The sequence below is a fragment of the Phyllosticta citribraziliensis genome (assembly GCF_038025025.1).
Source record: "Phyllosticta citribraziliensis strain CPC 17464 chromosome Unknown J3D65scaffold_5, whole genome shotgun sequence".
Lineage (NCBI taxonomy): Eukaryota > Fungi > Ascomycota > Dothideomycetes > Botryosphaeriales > Phyllostictaceae > Phyllosticta > Phyllosticta citribraziliensis.
The window spans coordinates 920,434-933,289 of record NW_027117342.1 but is presented as its reverse complement, the minus strand read 5'-3'; the positions used below and the strand labels follow the sequence as shown (position 1 = coordinate 933,289).

Here is a 12,856-nt window from a genome sequence, read left to right as displayed (position 1 = left end):
GAATCCTCGCCGTGTGATTGGTCGCCGCCGGCCGCGAGCGGCCCCGAATGCTCCCGTCCCTTGAGCCTCGACAACCTTCCACCCCGTCCTTTGTCGTCACCGCACCCCATGTCATTGTTCACTTTGACTTTCTGGGGCTCAAGATCGTTTCCCGTCCATCGCCGTGCTGTCGCATCCCAAATCATCACTAACTTTGCCCGCCCACGACGTCAGCTTCAAGTCTCAGCCATCCACGACCATCACCGCGCTACGCCCGAAATGTCCGCGAGCAATGCTGCAAAGGCCAGTGACGGCACCCCCAGCAAAAGACAGAAACTGGTCGTCAAAGAGGTCACTGCCGACATGTTCGCAGCTCCGCCCAACTCGGTTCTCATCCACGCATGCAACTGTTACGGAAACTGGGGCAAAGGCATCGCCGAGGCATTCAGACTCGGCTATCCCAACGCGAACAGGAATCACGAACAGTTCTGCGATCGTGGTCCAGACGGCATGGCCCAGGTTGGCTCGGCGCAGCTGATTCCACCTATGGATGAAGACCCCAAGGCCCCCGAAAAAGGGAACAAGAAGCACTACATTGGCTGTCTCTTCACGAGTGAGGGCTTCGGTGCAAGGAAGGACCCGCCTGCAACGATTCTCAAGCATACTAGGACCTCTATGATCGACTTGCTGCAGCAGATTGCGGACCTGAAGAAGGATGGCAAAGCGGTTGGTGAAATCAGAATGTGCAGGATCAACTCGGTGTTGTTCAGGACTAAGTGGGAAGAGACCTTGAAAGTGCTCCGAAACATCGAACTGGAGCCTGGAATGCCTACAGAGGTCACGGTCTACGAAAGGCCGTCGAAGTCTTAGTTGAGGAAGACTGCTTCTCTTATGCTATTTGGCAAAGGCGCTGGAGGCGTGGAATGAGACTGACGCTGGTTTATCAGGGATGCTCTGGATTTGGCAGAAATGAAAGACGCACAAACAGCGGCTTCTAAGTCAGTACTATAAAACCTGGATACATCATTAATTCAAACTAATCGTGCTTGCACATGTGGAATCTTGCAACAGAGAAACGAGTCCTAGTCATTCAAAGACCACCCAAGTCAGACAATGCCAGCCGCACAAGAGATGAAAGCAACCAATTGAAACGCCATCCCAAAACCTCACGGGCTTTTCGCGCCTCACCATGACTGCTGCCACATGGTTTAGGTCTGCACCTTGTGGTCTCCCCTCACAGCTTCCTGGTATGACGGTGGCGGCGCCTGGTTGGAGCCGCCTGCCGCATCAGCACCCCCATGGCCTCCCTGCTGAGGCGTAAAGCTGTTCGTTGTGCCAGTCTGCTGTCCCGGGAACTGTTGCTGGTTGCTGGCGGGCATGCCGGCTCCCGTGGCACCGTATCGCGGCTGGGACTGCGGCTTGGGCTGGCCCCTCAGCGTGTTCTGGGGCGTTGGGCCGTGGGCGACGTAGTAGTAGGTGACATGGCCTGGGGCTTCAGAGTCGACGCGCTCGTACTCGTAGTCCGGGTCTGGGTACGCCCAGATGATGTACCAGGCGTGGAGGAGGCCGGGGAGGACGCCTAGGCAGCAGAGGGCGATGTTGATGAGTGAGTCGGCGCTGCACACGCCGCGCTTGACCCAGACTGTACCAGTGTTAGCATCGTCTTTCCACTGCCTTGCGCACGGTAGTGGTGTAGAGAACGGCCCCTGCCACGCTGGTGAATGCAAGATGCCTGCGTGCGGACGATGCGGGGGCTTGCCGATGGACTTACCGGGGAGTGGCGGGAACAGGACCGCAAGGACGGCGAGGAATATGTCGGTGCCACACATGATGTGGAGATGTCACTTGAGAAGAACGGTGTCGCGGATCTCAGAGTTGGAGGGATGTGCGAGCAGAGGGAAAGGATGCTTATGAGGCCGCGCTTCGAGGAATAACCTGAGCGACAGGCACCCGGACAGGCATCGGTCAGGGTTGAGGCGTTGAACGGCGGAGCGCGCGATGACGCATGTGCACCGCCACAGTGCATTACCTTCGTTTCTTCTAGAACCCCTTGGGCTACAACATGAACATTCTGAACGACATGGAGAGAGTCACGGCCTCATTTACGGCAAGGAGAAGATCTGCCTCAATCTAGACACGAAGACTGCTCATGCTGCATTCTATACAGTTACAGGCGCAGTCAACACGAACTCCAGGCTAAAGTTTCGAAACAAACTGACCGCGTGACACAGGGTCCAGCTTCCGTTGTTCGAATACAACAACCACGAATACCAGTATACGCCAAGTCTGCGAATGACGCAGCCGTCTCATGCTTTATCCAGCAACTTCAATCTCTCTATCACCGTCCTGAATCTTTTTCTATCCCAAGGATGACCAAGAGTGGGGTTACTCCCACTCGGTACCAGCAAGGCGTTGCATCAAATACTCCACTTCGACCTCCTTGGTGAGGGGAATAACATAGTCCTGTGTATCGAATTAGCCCACCTGGTGGTAGTCATGGCTTCACAAAGCCAGGCAGTAGGTCGGAATACCTTGTACATGCTCACCACCGCTTCCACGTTGATCTTGGGTGGTGTGGCCGTCGGATTCTCCGGGTCTGCCCCGTAATTTGTAGCCTTCTTCCTCAGCCTCTCGAGCACCTTAAGCTCCACTGCCGCGTCCGTGATGGCCTCATCGATTCCCTGGCGATCCTCCGCTTTGATGAGCTTGACAAAGCGCTCCGTCTCCTTCCTGAACTTTGATTCTGCGACAAACTTGCCGTAGTGGATTCTGCGCGACAACGCTTGCAGGCAAGCGATATCGTTCACGGCTGTCGAGCCATAGTGGGATGTATTCTCGCGTTCCGAGTCGCCGGGCTTCGCGCACGCCGTAGGAAGGATGCGGTTGATGTAGATGTCTTTGAGCTTGTCGTTCACATTGACATTGTTGGGATGAAGGACAGGCGGATAGTCCAAGGGCTGAAGCACCGGAGTGCGCACCGCGTTTGGGAAGAATGGGTACTCGTCGGGCGCTTGGTAGCGGCGGAGGCGTGAGTGGAGGCGCTCTTGTTCGCAAAGGAGCCAATCCAAAAAGCTGAGCTTTTCGTCGGGGACTTGGATTGCGCCAGGGACGTATACTGAACGGTTCAGAGGATACTGTACGCGCTCAATGAGGTAGACGGTGATGGTGTCTTCCAAGCGGCTGCGCCACAGATCAGTATCGCATGGCAAGCCACGACAGCGGGGTCCTGTACATGAGCGTGGAACGAATGTTTTTGAGGTCGAGCACCTGGTCGGCGTCGGTAAGACCAACGGCAGTGTCCATCATTGAATCGACCTAAGTGGCACGCCCGAGGGAGAAGGCGGAGGTGTATATAGCATGTTGGAGAGAAGAGCTGGCGGTCAGCATGCAGAGGTCCAGGTGTTGCTCGGTTGCCGAGCCTCCAGGTTGCGGCAAGTTGCAAGCACACCAGACCCCGGATGATGCACTTTGTGGGCTGCGCAATCCACACACACACCAACACCCTCACACGACTCGCCTCGAATCGGCACTGCTGCGCTCCACGACCTTCCCAGACGAGACCCCGATTCGGTTTGCTTGACGCGCCACGATGGTTGCCGCCGCCTGAAGTGGAATTCGTTTTGTCGCGTCGCTCTCCCAATCCCATCTGCCCATCCCATGGCCTCCTCTGGTAGAGACGATTCGCCCCGCGGCAGAGCTAGCGAATCAAGGCCGACGTCATCTTCGGATGTCGACGATGAGGCTGTATCCGCTGTATGCTCTTCGTACAGCCAATTGAAGTGCAAACTAATTTTGTAGCAGTCGCGTCAACTCGAGGCGTTTGGCCGCAAGGTCACAGCAACCGCCAACCATTTGATTGGACCTGATGGAGGAATCAGCCATCACTATCAGAATGCGCTCGGTGAGCTCCACCGCGAGCTTCGGCGACCGGGAATCCAAAGATCGGTCTTCAGCTTTACCCAAACCACGCCGAGGGAACTCGTAAGATCCAAACTCTCCGTCCCTGAGATCCAGCAACGAGCCCTCTCCTACCTTCCCGACGAGCTCCTCGCCGATATACCAGAGACTGGTCCGGCGTATTCGCTATTCCAGGGTTTTCAAGCAACAACAGAAGACGAGAAACACCACCACAGAAAACGGCGGGGCCCCAAACATAATTCTCGGGGACAGAGACTGATAGATCACAACGATGGTAGCGATGACGAGGGCTCAGGTGCGCTCTCGTTAGACAAGCTCAAGAAAGACAAGCGCCATCTTACTCGCCGGCTCGAAATGATGGGCGTGCGAAAGAATATGTGCAGCACGGAGATCAGGGAAATCGACCAGAAGATTGCAAACTTGAATGTCATGCGACGGATTGTTCTGGACAGGCTAGCTGATTTGGAGAGGGAAGAGTCGGAACTCGAGCATGACCTTCAAGATGTGGGCAACAAGTTGGAGGACATGGAAGAAGAGCTCGAGGAACAGGCCCAGCTTTCACAAAGGTCACCGGAAACGCCAACCGTGACCATTGCCGACTCCGAAGGCGATCTAGATGGGTCCCCTGGATTCATGTCCGAATCCATCTATGAAAAATTGCCCGCCCAGTCTCCAAAGGAAAAGAAGAAGCGCAAGACTCATCGCCGAATATCAATGCCGGTGTTGCACGAACACCTGGAGCCGGGCTCGAAGATCAAGGAACTACCAGCTCATGATGACATCGTGACTGCTTTGGACTTCGACATGCCCTTTGGCACTGCCGTCACCGCATCCTTGGATGACACCGTCAAGGTGTGGGACCTGAATGCGGGACGTTGTATGGGTCTTCTCGAGGGCCATCTGTCTTCTGTCCGATGCCTTCAAGTCGAGGACAACATTGTAGCCACTGGGTCCATGGACGCCACGATTCGTCTTTGGGACTTGAGCCGCGCCGAATACGCTCCCAGAGACAACAGGTACGACGAAGAAGATGATGATGCTGCACTGGGTTTCGAGAATCCGGAAGATGCTATCCCCCCTCCTCCTGCTGGAAGCATGCGGGATTGCCCACTGTTCACCCTCGACGCGCACGTCGCAGAAGTTACCGCGCTTTACTTTCGTGGCGACACCCTGGTATCTGGCTCGGCGGACAAGACGCTAAGACAATGGGATCTCGTCAAGGGTCGCTGTGTGCAGACCTTGGATGTGTTGTGGGCAGCTGCTCAAGCCTCTTCCACGCTCGGTCCTGGCGAAGGCTGGCGCCAGACTGGTCGCGTGCCAGACGCGTCGGCCGACTTTGTTGGCGCTCTGCAGTGTTTCGATGCCGCACTGGCTTGCGGAACAGCGGATGGCATGGTCCGCTTATGGGATTTGAGAAGCGGCCAGGTCCATCGCAGCCTTGTCGGCCACACAGGGCCTGTAACGGCCTTGCAATTCGACGATGTCCACCTCGTCACTGGTAGCATGGATAGGAGTATTCGGGTAAGTATTTGCTGGGGCTGCGCTTATATCCGAAGACGGCTAATCAGACCAACAGATCTGGGATCTCCGTATGGGTTCCATATACGATGCTTATGCGTACGATCACCCCGTCACGAGTCTTATGTTTGATGCGCGGAGGATCGCAGCCGCTGCTGGTGAAGACGTGGTCAAGATCTATGACAAGACGGAAAGCACGCACTGGGACTGCGGGCCGGGGGCTCGCAAGGAGACGAATACGTCGTCGGCTGCTACGATTGAAAAGGTCGGGATTAGAGATGGCTACCTGGTCGAAGGTAGGAGAGACGGCACAGTTGGCATGTGGTCGTGTTGATGAAGTGCGGGCGACTATGCACGTAGTAACGCTAGATACATGTATGATGTGAACAAGATATTCAAACAGCACAGAAATCCATGAGACGTGACGGGAGAGCTTCAAGTCGAGGCCCGCAGACTCGGGCCGGGGCCGAGAAACGCCAGGTCGGGGGCGCGTGCGGGAATCGGCCGGGAGTCTGCCGCCCGGCGGTGTGTGCGTTCGCCGCCGGTTGCCGCTACTTGCTGGCGTCGTCGACTTTTTTGCCATGTCCAACGCTTCGATATCTAAACCCTCCGTCGAAGCATTGACCGGGCGAGTGCGCTTCCTCGACTACCTAGACCCTCTCCTTTGCCCTTTCTCCCTTTGCGCCTCGCATTTTGCCTCATTGCGCTCCATTATTCCGTATTGTACTTCTCACGCGAGTCTGCTTGCTGCCGGTCCGCCATGCTCTCGCGCCTCGCGAGGCCGCGAACACAACGCCATTTGCACCACTTGACTCTACCGCCAAATCGTCTTCTTCAGGCTAGGACCTCTCTCCAATCGACTTCATGGCGTTCCAACTCCACCTCAACGCGCAGGCGCAGAGATGACAAGACTCAGACGTCGCGACTATTACCTACGACCCAGTCTCGCTCCGTCGCCACAGCCACCAGTCCCTCCGAACCGTCGATACCATACGAACAGTCACACTTGTCCGAATCCTCTCCGCATGGCTTTCTTCATGGCCCCGAACCCACATCGCCTTCTCCCAGAGAACAACGACCTATTATCGTCCGTCAAGATTTGACCACGCCTGCTCCACGCTTAATGTACATCCGTGGCATCGGCGGCGATCCTTTTGATCTCTTCTCAAACCTCACGGCCAGCTTGCGCGTCCGGCGCATGGAAAGAGCCGATGAGATTCTAGCCCGGCTGCGGGAAGTATACAACGGCACTGCATCCGAACTGGTGCATGCTCACAACACATATCTAGCAGTGCATCTGCAAATGGTCTTGAGGCAGCACCCCGGCTACGAGTACTCCAAGATGCTTAAATGGGTCATTGTGAATATGCAGGACAACGACATTCCGACCAACGAAAAAACATTTGTGCTCCTGATAAAGGCGTGCCTCGCCAGAGAGGAAGGTGTCAAAATGGCGAGGTCTTTGAGGAGGCTCTGTGAAATGGCAAACAAATCGAGAGATTTGGAAGTCGAGACACTCAGGAACCCGGAACTGTTTACAGAGGAGGAATATTCGAGGCTGAAAAAGGAAGTGCCCGAAATATTCGGACCCTTGTTTGACAACAATGCGCGAGAAGGAATCACACAGGGGCTTTCCCCGGTTTCGGCATCAACAGCTCAGGGCCTTTCGAAGCCAAATGTCTCGGACCTGCCGGAGTTGCGACCGGTGCAGCAAAGGGGCGCTGGTTTAGCGACGGTCAAGAAATCCCTCTCGCTTTTCTCAAATTCAAAAGAAGTGTTGAAAGAGATCCCTTATCCGGACGACTTTCAGGACCTTACCCCGGAGCAAAAAGACCATTTATGGAATCGTCAGCGACAAATACGTCTGGAGGAGGACGGAGTAGATGCAGCTGTTGGGCGCTGGCGGATTGAGAATGAAAACATGCAGAAATTGGGCATCACTTCAGCACTTTCCACCAAACCCATGGAGGCTCTGATGTGGCAGTGGTACTCGGCCTTGATTCCGGTCATGCAAGAGGAGCTCAAGTTGTCGTCCGAGGCCGTAAACTCGAACGATTCACAAGACAAAGATCGCCTTTTCTATGGCACATACCTCGAGACATTTACGGCAGAACGACTGGCTGCTACAACTTTGCTCGTCCTGGTTCCGTTATTTGGTGGCAGGAAAAACATTGACGGGATCAAGGTCTCCAGTGTCTGCATGGACCTCGGAAAGCACCTGGCCACAGAGTACGGAATGTCTACGAGCAAAGAGCTGTCACCAGAATTTTCAGCCACCACAGCGTCTCCACCTCCAGAGGGCCAGGACGCGCTTGGGGAAGATTCACGGATCACCGAGAGCTCGTACGGGGCCTTGGGCGAGATTAGATCCCTTGAATGGAGCGTTACCTTGAGAGCAAAAATCGGCGCAATGTTGTTGTCCAAAGTTTTGGAGACGGCCAAGGTCCAAGTTGACCGAGTCGATCCAGATTCTGGCAAGCAGTATGCGGTGAACGAGCCAGCATTCTTCCACCTGTCCGAATACAAGCAGGGCCGCAAGACTGGAGTCCTGAAGCTTCACCCTGTTGTCCGGGACAAATTGAAGCGGGAGCCCCTCCGCGGTTCGATTGGCTCCAAATACCCCATGATTGTGGAGCCCTTGCCTTGGACCGGCTTCAAGAAAGGTGGCTACTTTCGATATCCGGAAGCCATAATCAAGACGACGACAAGTGAAGATCAACGGCTATACTGCCTGGCGGCAGTGCAGAGAGGAGACATGAAAGACGTTCTGCATGGACTTACGGTCCTCGGAAAGACTGCGTGGCGCGTGAATCACGAAGTTTTCAAAGTCATCATCGAAGTGTGGAACAGCGGAGAAGAAATGGCGTCAATTGCTCCAGAAAACCCTCAATTCGAGTACCCCCCTGAACCTGGGCCAGACTCCACGAAAAAACAGGTGGCCGAATACATGATCGCAAAGCAAAAGATCAACAACCTGAAGTCTGCATACCACTCACAACGCTGTTTCCAAAACTTTCAACTCGAGGTTGCTCACGCATTCAAAGACGAGGTCTTTTACTTTCCTCACAACATGGATTTCCGCGGCCGTGCTTATCCTCTGCCCGCCCTGCTCAATCACATGGGTGCTGACATGGCTCGAGGCCTTCTCACATTTGCAAAGGGTAAAGAGCTTGGAACAGGTGGCTTGCGCTGGCTGAAGATCCATCTTGCGAACGTCTACGGATTCGACAAGGCCAGCTTGAATGACCGCGAGGACTTTGCTATGGCACATTTGACTGAAGTCTACGACTCTGTCGAAAAGCCTCTGACCGGACGAAGATGGTGGCTCAAGGCTGAAGACCCATGGCAATGCCTGGCAACGTGCTACGAGCTGAAGAATGCCTTTGACTCCCCTGATCCCACGCGTTACGTGTCCCATCTTCCTGTGCATCAGGACGGTACTTGCAATGGTCTTCAGCACTATGCGGCGCTGGGTGGCGACAAGGCCGGGGCTGCACAGGTTAACTTGCAGCCTGGCGACAAACCATCCGACATTTACACCGCAGTCGCTGACATGGTCAAGGCAGAAGTGATTGAAGATGCTGCCAACGGCGTCGCGGAAGCAGTCGCTGTCAAGGACAAGATTACCCGCAAAGTCGTCAAGCAGACGGTCATGACCAATGTCTACGGAGTCACCTTTACCGGCGCTCGCGAGCAAGTCCAGAACCGACTAGAAGACTTGATGACTGACAAGGAGTTGGAAAGGGGCGGCGGTAGGATGAAATTGGCTTCCTACATTGCCAAACTCATTTTCAAAGCCCTCGGTCGGATGTTCAACGGTGCTCAAGCAATTCAGGAATGGCTTGGAGTATGCGCCGATCGCATCTCCACGAGCCTTACACCGGAACAAGTCAAATACATTGAATCAAGGCTGCTGGAAAACAAAACGACAAGCGACTTGACGCAGGGCACGCGCTTCAAAAACAGAGACGGAAAAGTAACTAAGAAAAAACGCTCGTCCTCTGCACAGCTGGAAAAAGCTAAGACGGATTGGGTGGACAAAGCAACATCTGCCAACATTAAGCATCAGTTCCGATCCCCCGTAATCTGGACGACACCGCTCAAAATGCCCGTCGTGCAGCCCTACCGCAGCTCTAAGATGAAGCAGGTCAAGACGAAGGTGCAGAACATGAATCTGAAAAACCCAGATGCGATCGATGCCGTCAACAAGAGGAAACAGCTCCAAGCGTTCCCTCCGAACTTTATCCACTCCCTCGACGCCACGCACATGTTTCTGTCGGCTATCAAAAGCCACGAGGTGGGGTTGACATTCTCCTCCGTCCACGACTCGTTCTGGACTCACGCTGCCGACGTCCCTCTTATGAACCGCGTCTTGCGCGACGCCTTTGTGGCCATGCACTCCGAAGACATCATCGGACGCCTGCACGAGGAGTTTACCGTGCGGTACAAGGGCTCCATGTACCTCCACTCTGTCCACCTTTTGTCGCCGCTCGCGGTGCAGATCAAGAAATGGCGCGCGTCCAACAAGATGAAGATGCTGGCCGAGCTGTGCATGGAGCACAAGCGTTGGAGACTGCTGAACAGCGACAAGGAAGAGGACCGCCAAAGGGGCCGCGAGATGGTGACGCCGGCCGCCCTGTACGACAAGGCCGTCACCGAGCACCCCGAGTGGCTCGAAGCCTACAAAGAAGACTCTGCTGTGACCAAGCTGGGCCAGCAGGACGACAGGGGCGGCTCGGCTGGCTCCGCGATCGATCCCACCACCGTCGACGAAGAGAATGAAGTCGACGAGGGTGACGACGAAGTTGACCTCCCCACTGAGCAAGACATCAACGACGAGGTTGCAGCGACGGCCCGCGAAAACGCAAAAGCGGAGTCGACTGCTACCGATGCTGCTACTGCTGCTGCTGCCGATGCTGCCGTAGCCGATGCCGGCGGTGACAAGAAACCTCCCACACAGGCGGCGAAGCGGAAGTACCCAAAGAAAACCGGCTCGCGCAAGTTCTGGATTCCGATGAGCTTCCCGGATGTCCCAGCAAAGGGCGAGTTCGACGTGCGTGTGCTGAGGGAGAGCCAGTACTTTTTCTCTTGAGCCAGCGAGAGTTGCTCTTGGGTGTTGTTGCGTTGGTGTCGATTGTCCCTTTCTGCGCCTTTCCCCCCGGCTCCTCTTACCCTTTACCACCATTATCTTTTCACGCATGGCGTTGGCGATCAGTTGTTGGGCAAAGCAGGTAGTTAGTTGGGCTTGGCGGCGGCATCATATCCGTCCATTTGTTGAAGCATTTCCGGCGTTTGGGTGTTCTGGGGGCATGTATGTGGTGGGCACCAAAAAAAAGGGAGTCATAGTCGGCGTACTACCACTTTCCCCCCCCCCCCTTTCTCTTTCCCTTCGTCACATTCTCCTTTTACTGGCCATCTCTCGGATCTACTGAGGAGGTCCTCCTCGTGTATATCACCACCATGTGTGTCTGAAGAGGGGACGCTTGCATGTATATAAAATGGCGGCGCCTTGCGACTTGGCGCCGCTGGTATAAGCGCACATTCTCCCATGCAAAAAGTCTAGACTGTCTGTCTGTCTGTCTGTGCCTGGTCATGTCGCCGAACAACAAGGCCCCCAACACAGCATCGACGAATGGGATGAAAATCGACAAAGCGGCTGGCTACATTTCAATCACGCACCAAACAAAAAGGGCGCCGAGGCGGTCCGTCCAGGCCGACGGCTGCTCTGCTCTGCTCTGCTCTGCTCTGGCGCCATCACCTATATCACGGGGGTTCGCGTCGAAGATGGAAAGGGGTTTGACGTCGTCGTCACGGCAGGAGCCTGCAAGTACGCCTCGGCCTTTTGGGGAAATGGCAGGGAGCTGGGTAGGTGGGCATGTAAGTGTGTGTAGAGATCGCTGGATCGAGATAAAGGGAGCGAGATGAGATGAGATGGGTGTGTTTGCGGGGGGGGGGGGGGGGGGGGGGGGGGGGGGTTAAGGTAGGGATGACGGAGACACGTGCATGTATGTATATGCAGTGGAAGGAGAGACAGGTGTTTTGTGTAGTGCATGTGTATGTATGTCGTGGAGGAGCGCACGACGGCAGATGGGTTGACTGCTGGTGCTTGTGCTGTGATTTTCATGTACTCCTCCTTCTTCAGTTTGTTGTATACACGGCGCATGTATGTGCATGTGTTTGCGCCGTGCCGTCGTCGGTTGTGTTGTGCCAGATGCCACTGTGCTTGCAATCCATACCTACCTCGCCTCATAGGTCCATACAGAGCATGCATACGTGAGGAGGAGGAGGCCGAGCGGCAAGCAAAAGCCGTGAGACGGTCACCAGTCGGCGCAATTGCAAATCGCAGCGTCGCACAAGGCCATCATCCAAACAACCATCCAGTCACGTACGCGACAAGGACAAGCCCCCCGGTCCTCATTCGACCCGCCGTCGAGGTCCGTCAGCAGGATACGAATCCCTCGGGGCGGACAGAAAGACAGGCAAGCTGCCGTGTCCCTTCCCCTTCTCGCGCTCTTCTGCTCGAGTAGATGCGATACGAGGCGATGCGATCGTGATCATCCAGCTGGGAACGCAGAGAAGGGAGGACCGGCGAGTTGGTACGGAATATGGGATGAGATGGCCGTGCGTGTCAGCAGCGAGCGTGCCCGCCGCCGCGTCGTCGGCGGTCTTGCCCAGACGAGCGGGTCCAGATTGCTACATACCTATCGCGCCGTTTGTGCGTCGGCGCCAGCGCGGTGGCTGTGGTCATGCAATAATGTCCAGCCAGCAGGAGTGGACGACTGCCGACATGGATAACGGCGATGCGTGTGAGTCGTCACTCCAGTAGTTAGTCCCTGTCCAGTAGTCTGTCCGGGCGGCGGCAGCGGCTCTTTCGTCGTTGGTGCACTGCATATGCATGCATGTATGTATGTATGCATGCAGCACGTCGTCCGTTGACGGTGTCGGCGTGGCAAGGAAGAGGAAGAAGGAGAAGGAGGTCCAGGACCACGTTCAGGCAGCCCAGCCCATGCAAGGGCAGGATCATGTCCACAGGGTGGCTGGCCGTTGGATGAGAGGTCTCTCGCCTGCTTGCCTGCTTTGGCTTGACGCCGGGATGGACGCCACTTCGCCTATTCGCTCTGTGTGGGGTAAAGCAGTATCAATCGAATCCATGTGCTGTCCGGACCCAGCATCGGGTTTCGGCAAGCGGCCAGCGTTGTGAGGCTCCGGGGCAGGTAGGTCGCCACCAGAGATAAACATGGTCGTTGTCAACGGGCAAAATGTGGCGTCTGTCTACGCCTTAGGCCGTCCGCAACGGACTTGCGGACGCGAAGACAAGGCGGGCTGCTGCTGCTGCTGCTGCTGCTGCGGTGCGCCATGGCGTGGAAGGCATTATTGCTCGTATCGTCCGTGTTGCTGCTACAGGTCCACTACAGCAAGGAAGAGCGTTGTCGTGTTCAGG

General features: G+C 55.7%; 6 protein-coding genes across 6 annotated transcripts; 4 read left to right on the top strand and 2 right to left on the bottom strand.

Annotated features, from left to right (window-relative positions):
• The first annotated feature begins 83 nt into the window (after window positions 1-83).
• On the top strand, window positions 84-1,026 carry J3D65DRAFT_621735 (uncharacterized protein). Its single transcript, XM_066799995.1, has one exon. It carries the CDS (start codon window positions 109-111, stop codon window positions 847-849), a length of 741 nt encoding a protein of 246 aa, XP_066656042.1. The 5' UTR covers window positions 84-108; the 3' UTR covers window positions 850-1,026.
• A 161-nt stretch (window positions 1,027-1,187) lies between these two features.
• J3D65DRAFT_552207 (uncharacterized protein) lies at window positions 1,188-1,808 on the bottom strand (the record flags this gene model as incomplete). The annotated part of the gene is made up of 2 exons (XM_066797074.1): window positions 1,188-1,621; window positions 1,751-1,808. The coding sequence occupies 2 exons, from the start codon at window positions 1,806-1,808 to the stop codon at window positions 1,188-1,190; spliced, it is 492 nt and encodes a 163-aa protein (XP_066656041.1).
• Window positions 1,809-2,364: 556 nt separating this feature from the next.
• J3D65DRAFT_552130 (chorismate mutase) lies at window positions 2,365-3,282 on the bottom strand (the record flags this gene model as incomplete). Its single annotated transcript, XM_066797070.1, has 3 exons — window positions 2,365-2,442; window positions 2,511-3,159; window positions 3,194-3,282. 3 exons carry the CDS (start codon window positions 3,280-3,282, stop codon window positions 2,365-2,367), a joined length of 816 nt encoding a protein of 271 aa, XP_066656040.1.
• Window positions 3,283-3,420: 138 nt separating this feature from the next.
• J3D65DRAFT_621728 (mitochondrial division protein 1) lies at window positions 3,421-5,825 on the top strand. The gene is made up of 3 exons (XM_066799994.1): window positions 3,421-3,732; window positions 3,781-5,418; window positions 5,474-5,825. Exons 1-3 carry the CDS (start codon window positions 3,637-3,639, stop codon window positions 5,747-5,749), a joined length of 2,010 nt encoding a protein of 669 aa, XP_066656039.1. The 5' UTR covers window positions 3,421-3,636; the 3' UTR covers window positions 5,750-5,825.
• Window positions 5,826-5,994: 169 nt separating this feature from the next.
• On the top strand, window positions 5,995-10,980 carry J3D65DRAFT_621725 (mitochondrial DNA-directed RNA polymerase). The gene has a single exon (XM_066799993.1). It carries the CDS (start codon window positions 6,176-6,178, stop codon window positions 10,505-10,507), a length of 4,332 nt encoding a protein of 1,443 aa, XP_066656038.1. The 5' UTR covers window positions 5,995-6,175; the 3' UTR covers window positions 10,508-10,980.
• Window positions 10,914-12,616, top strand: J3D65DRAFT_602379 (uncharacterized protein; the record flags this gene model as incomplete). Its single annotated transcript, XM_066798120.1, has 7 exons — window positions 10,914-10,943; window positions 10,974-11,292; window positions 11,435-11,473; window positions 11,558-11,578; window positions 11,668-11,723; window positions 11,762-12,240; window positions 12,337-12,616. 7 exons carry the CDS (start codon window positions 10,914-10,916, stop codon window positions 12,614-12,616), a joined length of 1,224 nt encoding a protein of 407 aa, XP_066656037.1.
• Window positions 12,617-12,856: the final 240 nt, after the last annotated feature.

What these genes read in the sequence shown, in the direction of transcription:
- J3D65DRAFT_621735 (XM_066799995.1), top strand. Translation starts at nt 109, where the DNA reads ATGTCATTGTTCACTTTGACTTTCTGGGGCTCAAGATCGTTTCCCGTC.
- J3D65DRAFT_621728 (XM_066799994.1), top strand. Translation starts at nt 3,637, where the DNA reads ATGGCCTCCTCTGGTAGAGACGATTCGCCCCGCGGCAGAGCTAGCGAA. An exon ending in ACGATGAGGCTGTATCCGCT is followed by an intron (nt 3,733 to 3,780) that starts GTATGCTCTTCG and finishes ATTTTGTAGCAG; the next exon opens with TCGCGTCAACTCGAGGCGTT. An exon ending in GCATGGATAGGAGTATTCGG is followed by an intron (nt 5,419 to 5,473) that starts GTAAGTATTTGC and finishes TCAGACCAACAG; the next exon opens with ATCTGGGATCTCCGTATGGG.
- J3D65DRAFT_621725 (XM_066799993.1), top strand. Translation starts at nt 6,176, where the DNA reads ATGCTCTCGCGCCTCGCGAGGCCGCGAACACAACGCCATTTGCACCAC.